This window comes from Gavia stellata, chromosome 6 (assembly GCF_030936135.1).
Source record: "Gavia stellata isolate bGavSte3 chromosome 6, bGavSte3.hap2, whole genome shotgun sequence".
NCBI classification, from domain to species: Eukaryota; Metazoa; Chordata; class Aves; order Gaviiformes; family Gaviidae; genus Gavia; species Gavia stellata.
Genome location: NC_082599.1, coordinates 46,836,577 through 46,846,353, shown reverse-complemented (window position 1 = coordinate 46,846,353; position 9,777 = coordinate 46,836,577). Strand labels below are relative to the sequence as shown.

Below are 9,777 nucleotides of genomic sequence, written 5' to 3'. Positions count from 1 at the left end.
TTGCTTCCTTCTGTGTGTAGTTTCCCTTGCTTGCATCTTTCCTCTCTGAAGGAATGGTCATTCATTTCATGCATGGACCTTTTCAGTGTGAGAAAGTAAAAACTAGAAGGGAGATTACCATATTCAACATCTATTGCTAATGACCTAAAGCCTGTGAGGCCACCTGAGTGGTGGCTTCCACACAGGTGTGTTGCATGTGAGAGATCTACTAGTTGATGCATATAGTCAAAAGTCAAGTTAACACTGGATTATGAATTCTAATGGCACGTAGTGTGTTTTCTATCCCAACGTCATCTATTCCCCATATTGATTAGGCTGTGAGATAAGAGAACAGTGGCCAGTATTTTTACCCATAAATAATATTTTCAATTTCTGTCTTTTGTTTCTATATCACCTTCTTACTTTCAGGTTTGGTTATGGGGTTGGGCTTTTGTTTTCTTTTGTTTTTCACAGGCTGATAAATGATTTGAAAGGAACTAAATATATTTTTAAATGGAAAAAAGAAAAAAAAAAGTTAGTGACTTTTCAAGAGGATCAGCAGTGAGGGCTTTGTCCTTTCTCTTGGTATACTACTATGCCATGTCAGTCTTACTGGAGTAGCACTACTTAAAATAAGGCAGAAGGTATTACAAGATGATGAAGTGTTCTGTGGCACCCAAGTTACACCTGATAAAACATAAAATTAACTTCAAAATGCATGGACATTATAGAGGTTGGGATGAGATAAAAGCTTTACCTTTTTTTGTGTGATTGATCTGGAACTGCAGTTAAGGGTAAAAAAATACAGTTGGATGACATGATTAAAATGTTTTCTTCAGCTGCTAAATTTCTGCTGAAAATTATATTCTGGGATACTTGCTTGCCTTACAAAACCTTTGCTTTGCTTTGCTTGTGAATGGCAGGGCCATTCCGATGTGGTTTCGCACAAATGGAACATGCTTGGAAGTTAGTCTCCTTAGAATTGGCAGCCAAAGAACAAGTAAATTTGTTCAAAAATCATTTGGACTTCCAGCTGTAATTGGGATAGAGCCAGTATCTGTTCGAAGAATGCCTTCCCTCCATAAATCCCCTTGTTTTGCTTTTTCAGTAGTTCCTTCTTTTCCCTGTGTAAATAATCTCCCTCCTGTATCACCAGGATACCCACATGCTCAGTCTCACCTCTCCTGTCAGCTTCAGCTGGGAAAGCTGGAACTATTGAACTTCCAGCCAGGCAGCTGCACCGCCATAGCTTACAGCTTCTTCCAAGCCAGCACTATGGCTGCAGTTCAGTGTCACAGTAAAAAATTACGGCTCAGACACGCAGCCAGCTCAGCTACCCTTTGCTGTAGTGGTTGCTTTTGGAGGGGAGGGGAGGCAATGGGGATGGTAATGGCTTCAGTAACCATAGCTAAATCCTCCCCCAACTGTGAGTCAGAACCAGATCAACGGGTGTAACGGTGTCCTGTCGTCTAGAACTGAACAGGTCTCTGGGAGAGACAGTGTAGTGAACAGCATTTGACAATGTGTACAAACTATAGGTTATTTTTTTATACTCTTTACTGCCTGCTTATGAAGATTAATAAAATTAAGTTGTGAAAAGCTAAGCCAAGTGTACTTTTAATTTTTTATTATTTTTTTCCCAATACCAATATTTTCATCCTGGTAGACAAGTTACTCTTATGGGAGGGATAGGAAATCTCTGAAGTGCTTTTCTGGGGGATGGAAATTTGCTTGCTGTAAAACTGATCCTGCAAGGCACTGGAGTGGACAGTGCTCTTTATCTCCAGAATCCATATTCTCAGCAAGGAAACCCTGGTGGTTAAAACCAAGCCACTCTTCTGATTTTTTTTATATTTACACAACACACATAAACACCTTCTACCTTTAAACACTGTTCACATTTCACTCAGGGACACCAACACTTTCTAGGGCTTCTTTCAGGTTCACTGCCATAATGTCAATCTGAAACCTTATGTGCCAAAGAGAAGCAGCGATTCCCAGTTATCGAAGACAGTTGATCGAGATACAGATTGGTTAGAAAAAGAACTGTTGGGCATTGGGAACAGAGACAGGATTATGTAATATGAAAAACCTCATCTATGGAGAATGTTTCGGGGGGGAAAGTGACAAACCTCTCATAAAGCAATACACAAACTTGGCAGAAGAAAGCAGTACCTTGTACTGCATGGCATAATTCAGCATCGATAAGATCAGTTAAAAGGACAGAAAAGTAAACAACACCGAGTAGGATGGTCAATCATACCCCAATTTGGGGATTTTTACTCAATTTTTAAATTCAATTATTATTTCAGGAACAATGTAGGTTCACTTGGATGGCAATGAAGACTGTGCATCACACAAAGTGCTCCCCTATACTTAATTTATGAGTGTTTTTCTGTGTAATAAGAGGAAGGCAGTATCTAGTTACTTGCTCAGCAATATTTGTGTGGGCCTAGTGTATGTTTTTAAAAGTATATTCATGGGAGAAAACGTTTTTAAGCTTGAAGTCCTGAATTGTTTTCAGTGTTTGATGTTAAGGCACAGCCCAAGTTTGGTGGTTTTTATGATGCCTCTTCCCGTCGTTTATCATCTTAACAGATGCAGAAATGCATGCATGCAAGTTACAGTTATGTAGAACAGATGCAACCCTCACATACTCAGTAAGTCATCAATGCAGTCACTAATGACATTTGAGTATCTATCTCTGCCATAAAATATGCAAAGGTCATTAAAAAGACCAAGATTTTGGGTAATGTCCCTTCCTTCCTGTTTAGTACTGGAGAGTAATGTTAGATCAAATGAAGAAAATGAAAAATACTATTTTTCCAAATCACTGCAAAACGGAAGAATCCAAAAGCCATCACCTTCTACTGACTTGACCTAGAACATGTTGTTTAAAAATAACTGGTTTAATACATTTATTAATATATCACTGTTGTAAAGCACAGTAAAATAATACTGCTGTAATGGTATTCTGGTTGGGACTTTCAAAAACACCATTAACATTTTAATGATCCATTCCCTGGGCACTTGCATAAAATATCTGCACATTTAAAATTGCTTAAGTGCATTTTTTACTTGGCTGTCTTTTATTATAACAAAACTGTACAAACAATAAACACTGTGCGTTAGACAGCTAAATTGGGATGTTTCATTCCATTGTTGACAGAAGGGCCAGAAGAATGAAGGTCAGACCTGTGTTCCAGCAGTGCTCTGCAGCACCTTTTGCTTACACTTTGCTACTCTCAAAGCTCCTCTCCTCACAGCAAATGTTTTGGCTGACATTTATGTGAGTGAAAATCCTGCAAAACGCGATCCGCACACATCAGTATCTTGATGCCTGTACATCAAAACCAGCCCAGTGAGCTGACACTCGCCCATGGAGCTCTTCTGCTGTGCCCTGATGGTCTGCAGGGCCCCTACCTGTCTGCTTGCCCTTGGCAGCAGCGCTGCTTGGCAGAGAGGCAAGAGCAGCAAAGGCTGCAGCAAGCTCCGGGTAAAATGCCGGCTGGGTTCCTGCTGCGCCGCGAGGATGCTCTTTGGCCCATCATCCCACAGAACATCTCTCCACCCGGCAGGCCGTCTCTGCAGCTCAGCTCGAGGTTGGGAAGGTCTGTCCTGTGTGCACTGCAGAGAGCTCACATGGCGTCTTTGCTCTCTAGGAAATGCCATTCCTGTGGCAATGGGTACCAAGCAATAAAATAAGAGCTGTCCTGCGCTCATCTCTGGGGTTCGGAGGTGACACGGTCCAAGAACAGAACGAACACGTTCTCCTGGCAGCGTGCGTGTGCATCTGTGATGCCAGCTCTAGCGCGGTGCCGGCTGCCACACGCAGTAGGAAGTGACTCGCCATTAACGGCACAGGCCAAGCGCTTGACTTCCGCATGTGGAGCGCTCCCGGTCCCTCTGTACTGCGGTGCATATAAAGCACAGTCAATTAAATGTTCCTTTTGTTTGCTTTCAAACCATGAACTTCTCACCGTTACGTGGCATCACCTACTAGGCTGAATTATAACGCTCGTGTTACCCTCTCTAGAAGTTTGCTCTGAACGTGTACTACTCCTGTCTCCTTCCCAAGCCCATTCTGTGTTCGTTCTGTTGTACCAGCAGTACTGCCCTGCGCACTGCCAAGCTGCTCTTTCATGTTAAGGGGCCAGTTCTGCACTGCGATATGAAAACCCACACGCAATCTTGGTGTATTTTTTACTCATCCCCTCATTAAAATGTTCTGCATTTCGAAGAGAAGGGTAATTCTAACGAATTGTCTCAAGAGCACGTTGGTTGTGCTCGGCCAGCTTTCTCCCGAGCTCAAGCACAAGCAGCTCATCAGCTTCGCCACCGCACAGACACGGCCTCCGGCCACCCTCTCACGGGCGCTGGGACCAAACCCGCTCCCTTGCCCGCGGCCCGCAGCATGCTGCCGGCCGCCAGGTCGGAGCACCGAGGTTGTCCTTAACCCCCCGAGCTCGGGAGGAGCCGCAGCTCGCTGGTTCGAGAGCGGGACCGGCCTTGGGCAGCAGCCGGTCCCCCTCACTCACACCCAAATCCCGCAGACACAGCGGGGCCACCCGCCCGCCCGCTCGTCCGGCATCACGCATGCGCACGGCGGAGACGGCGGCGACCACACCTCCCTCCGGGTGGGCCGCGCTCCACGTCCCCACGACGCATGCGCATAGAGAAGCACGCCTGCCGCGTCCACGCCTCTCCCTTGGAGCGCATGTGTACTGGCACGCTGCCCGTGCCCGAGTCGCCGCCGCACGGGGAAGGCGCCCTGCTCACGCGCACTCCGCCAGGCTGCACGCGGGCCCCGCCTCCGCCCATGCGCAGTCGCGGCTCAGAGGCGGTTTCTGGCCGCCGCCGGGGCCGCCCCTCCCTTTCTGCTCGCGGGCGGCCATCATGGTACGTGCGAGCGGTCGGGGCCTCCGCGGCCTGGCGCCCCGGGGGCCTCCCCGCGTCCTGCCTCCCAGCCTGTGCCGTCCCGCGTGTGTCTCCCTGTGCCTGGCCTGGCCGGGCTGTGGCGGCGCTGGGCGGCGGGGGGGAGCCGGGCGGCGGGGGGAAGGCCGCGGCCGCCTCACCCGTGCTGGGCTGGGACCGGGCCCCACGTGTGGCCGTTGGGCGGGCGCGGTTGGGGGTCGGGCATGGCCGCGTTCGGAGGAGAGCGCCTGGGACCGCCGGAGCCGGCGCGGCCGCCCCCGGCTCTTTGCGGCTTGCGGAGCTCAGCGCTTCTCCCCGGCGCCTCTTCCTCCGCCTGCTTGCGGCCTCCACGCGGGGCCAGGGCCCGGAAGAAATAGTTGTGGGCTTTACCGTGGGCCCTTTGCTCAAGCGAAGGGATTGTGTGCAGTTCGAACCTGCTGCAAAGGCTGTGAGAGTCTGGAATCTAACAGTGGCCTTTAGGTGTATTTTTGCCTAATTCCTGTCAATTCTTGCTGCTCCCAGGTGTTCAAACGCTTCGTCGAGATTGGCAGAGTTGCCTTCATTTCTTTCGGGCCACATGCTGGCAAACTGGTGGCCATTGTGGATGTTATTGACCAAAACAGGGTAAGCTGTGAGTGCTGTACCTGTGTTTTCTACTTTCTGCCTTAACAGAAGCTTGTACACTAAGACTGTATCGATTTTAAAGGAAATTTCCTGTGAATAGATTTTTTTAAAGAACTAAGCAATTGACAGAAAGGTGGGGCTTAATAACTGTTGTTGTATTTGAAGTTTTCAATAGTGAGCTTTTTTCACTAGCGAGTGATATATTCCCCTCTGTGCTATGTTTCCTAGGAGTAGAAGTGGACAAGTGATGTCAGTTGGAGTCTAAAACTTGTGAATGGAATGGCGTTAATGTATGTTTAAAGCAAATGTTTGGGCTAGGGGACTCTTTTCAGTTAATGTTCCCGAAAAGCTGGAAAAAAAAGAAAGATGAAGTATATTGTCTTATTTCTGTGTGCTTTTTTTAAAGTTCAGCTTGGTTTTCTTTCCAAAGGCAAAGATGGGCCTTTAAAATTCTTTCTGTAAAGCTTAAGTTGTATATGCAAGACATCAGTCTCACGTTTTGTCTGCATAACATGTATTTCAATTTTGGACCGTTGTTGTCAAGATGCTGCTCATATGTTGTTAGAAAGCTGCTGTCTAAATCAAGTATGATGGGAGATTGCTACAAAACCCCCACAACTGTTTCCCTTTTTCAGGCATTAGTTGATGGCCCCTGCAGTGGTGTCAGAAGGCAGGCTATGCCCTTCAAGTGCATGCAGCTGACTGACTTTGTTCTCAAGTTCCCACACAGGTGAGTTGTTGGCATTTTTTTGACCTGTGTATAAAAAAAAAAAAATTCAGTCATCAATTGGCAGCATTTTTTATGTGATTTGATGCTTGCTAAATGTAGAAAGTTCATATAGCATTAAGTCAATGGATTAACATGTGTGCACAGTAAAAATTTGGCAGACTGTGTTGTCATAGTTGATAATACATTTAAGTTTTCATTATCAATATTGGCTGATAACTGCTGTTCAGGAGCAAAGGAAATACCATGCTGGCCTAGGCAAGTTGCAGATAGTTGTGGGGTGGATGGTGTGGGGGGAAGCATTTGCAGTAAATACTGTGCAGTTTTGCTTTTACTACTGCTTACGTCACCTTCAGTTCCCTGCTTAGAGAACTATACTGGAATTGCAGGAGGCTGAACTCATTCTGTTCTCTTTAGCTTAGTTGCTATATGAGTTTCTGTAATTTAGAAACAAAAAATGCTGCCTTTCTGATTCTGAAGCAGTGCTAGGAATAGTGCATGAGTATGCCTCTTGGCTAGTCTGTTCATTTCTAGCAAAGCATTTACACAAAAAAATGTTAATTAGGCCACAGGGATGTATGTGGCATTGACTTAAACTAAGCATCTGAAGTAACATAGAAGGATGATCTTCCCTTGCAGAAAATTTGATGGGCCAGCATCTTTTTTTATAAAGACTGCAAATATAATTTTGTGACTGTCCTAATGCAGTGCTCGTCAGAAGTGTGTGCGACTTGCCTGGGAGAAGGAAAACATAAATGAAAAATGGGCAGCGACAAGATGGGCAAAGAAGATTGAAGCCCGAGAAAAGGTACAGTTTTTCACTGGATGAGTAATACATAAGTAATACATGTTGTACTGTTTATGCTTATTAAAATTAGGTGCGATCTAATAAACTGTGTATTTTCAATTACAGGCTAAGATTAAAGATAGACAAGGCATAGATTTTTAAAAGTTGCTACCTGTCAGCTTCAACTTCTTATATTTTAACAGAAGAGGTGGTTTTGTTCAGTCATTTCTATAACCACCTTTTTTCCTGCACCATCAGTTCCCAGCAGAGACCTTAAATAGTGAACTAGTTCCAGATGTGCAGCTTAAATCTAATTTGGAGGTGATCGGAGTTTACTTGTGGAATGCTTTAAAACACTGGGTTGTACTACTTGCATATGTATGTATCAGAGCTTCATGATTGATTCTTTTCAAACAGAAAGCCAAAATGACTGACTTCGATCGCTACAAGGTTATGAAAGCAAAGAAAATGGTAAGTCTTTGAGTGTCCCTTCTTTATGGGGCTAATGCTTGTAGCTTTCACTTTAGAGTCACATACAAATGTTAGTAGCCTTACTTTTAGAGCTGGCTTGGGTCATGGAGTGACACAAAGTATGTGAATACCTTGAATTTTTCATGCTGCTTTGGCCACCACTTTCTCTTCAGTAGTTGATCAAACTTGAACCCACATGATCTGTGTGTCAGTCCTCCAAGTTATAGCTGAGGAAGGAATTACCTGCTGATGAAATCAGATACTCTTGATGGGTTGCTGTTAGTATTTCATTCTGTAATTAAAGTCATTACACATGAAATACTGGGAAGCCCAAGTTACCAGCCAGAATGACGTTCTCCATTTGGTAGATCAGAACAATTTTAGGTGGAATTTGGCATTTTGAATGTCATACATGGTAAATCTTTTGACTATATAATATAAATATAATTGTTTAGCAAAGGGTGATTATCAAAAAGGACAGAATCTGAAAGCTTAGAGTTGAAATTAAGGCATAATATTTATGAGCTGTTGCTGTTTTCGTTCTGATGAATAGTAAATGTTTTCCTTTTTTACAGAGAAACCGCATCATCAAGCACGAAATGAAGAAGCTCCAGAAGATGTCTTCTAAAAAAGGCAAGAAGCCAGAGAAGTCAGAGAAGCCAGAGAAGTCAGAGAAGCCACAGAAGGCTCATAAGTCAGAGAAGGTGCAGAAGGCACAGAAGGCGCAGAAATAAAACTAACTTCTAGTTATGTATGACTTTGTGTCCATGTTCTGATTCTTTAAAATTAACAAATGATTGAACATCCGATTTAAATTGTAATCATAAGTTCACTTTTGCTTCTGACCAAGAATTGTTGTCTGTCTCATTTATTAATGTCCAAGTGTTGGGTTCTAGTGTTGCCCTGGAACATGCAGAAATGTTTTTGTCACATTCTGTGAAGTTGTCCATACAGATTATGCTCAGTAATCTATATCCAATACCAGCTGAAATATTTGCCAGTTATTTGAAGTAGGTCGGATCCAGACGTTTCAAAGCAGTCTGCTATTGACTGCTGTTGATATTGTTGGCAATGAACAAAATTACTTGCACAGTCTTGGGTGTGAAAGATGAGAAATAATCAATTACACTAATTTTTCTGTATGAATTAAGTCATAAACTGAAAAGTATGTGTTCTGGTTAGAATACAAGTATGCAGGTGTTTGAAAGACTGAAAAATTGCTGTTCAAAAGCTTTAAATTCTCCATATTTTCTAAAAAAGTTCCGCTACTCTTTAAGTAGTGGCCTGAAATACTTCCATACTTCCGATGTCTAACAACACAGTTGTCCTGTAAGTGGTTACAATGAGTGACATATTAACAAGATAGAAATTGGTGACTTGTGTTTAAGCATGCTCACTTTTCAAATGTTTAAAGTTAAGAGTTTATGTCAAGACCTGAGCCTAATTACAGTTCCTTAAACTGTGTGGCATATAATTCCAGCTTTTTTTAATCAAAACCCTTAAGTAAAAGGGCGTGTGACCTAAAAATTAATCTATCTGAAACACTGACGTGCTTGATTTAGTCTTTCCACTATAAAATCATGTTTATGTATCTCAATGTCAGCATCCATCTTTTCCTATGTTTTCTCCTGTCTAGTTTGTTGGCAGGGGATATGTTTTATTCATATTGAATGAAGAAATTGTGGAAATCTGAGATCTCTTATAATTGGAAAGCAAATTAGTTCTACAGTCAAATATAAAATGGAGGTGGGAGAATATATATTTTTAAAAATGAAGGTTGTAAGACTTTTAAATATATTGTCAGATATATACTCAAACATATATTGTCACATACACTGGTAAGTATGTGCTTTTAAGTAGTCACATGGCTAGTGTTGCTTATTTCAGCCAGAATTAGGCATCTGCGTGCTCAAACACTTAAAACTATGCAGTGTTATCTTGAGCTATTTATGTGTCCTTGGAAACTGAGTTCAAGCACATGATTGATATGAATGGATATAACAACTAACAAAAAAAAAAAATCAGAAATTATGCAAATTGGGATTAAAACCCATGTTCAAGCATCTGGAGATTGTGATTTTAAATTGGGTTTTAAAGTGATTAAATCCACCTACTCTGAAACTCTTAACTTGAAAGGTATATTAACCTGGAGTCCCTTAAGGTGAAAGAGTTATTCCTTAGGATTGTTTTGGGTTTTTTTATGTACTGCTGTTAAGCTCAGTTACATAAGACAGGAAAAAATGGTAAAAGTGCCTGTAGAGAAAATAGATGTACC

General features: G+C 43.1%; 1 protein-coding gene across 1 annotated transcript; it reads left to right on the top strand.

Moving 5' to 3' along the window:
* Window positions 1–4,847: 4,847 nt before the first annotated feature.
* Window positions 4,848–8,256, top strand: RPL14 (ribosomal protein L14). The gene is made up of 6 exons (XM_059818929.1): window positions 4,848–4,878; window positions 5,416–5,517; window positions 6,153–6,247; window positions 6,953–7,052; window positions 7,449–7,502; window positions 8,078–8,256. Exons 1-6 carry the CDS (start codon window positions 4,876–4,878, stop codon window positions 8,234–8,236), a joined length of 513 nt encoding a protein of 170 aa, XP_059674912.1. The 5' UTR covers window positions 4,848–4,875; the 3' UTR covers window positions 8,237–8,256.
* Window positions 8,257–9,777: the final 1,521 nt, after the last annotated feature.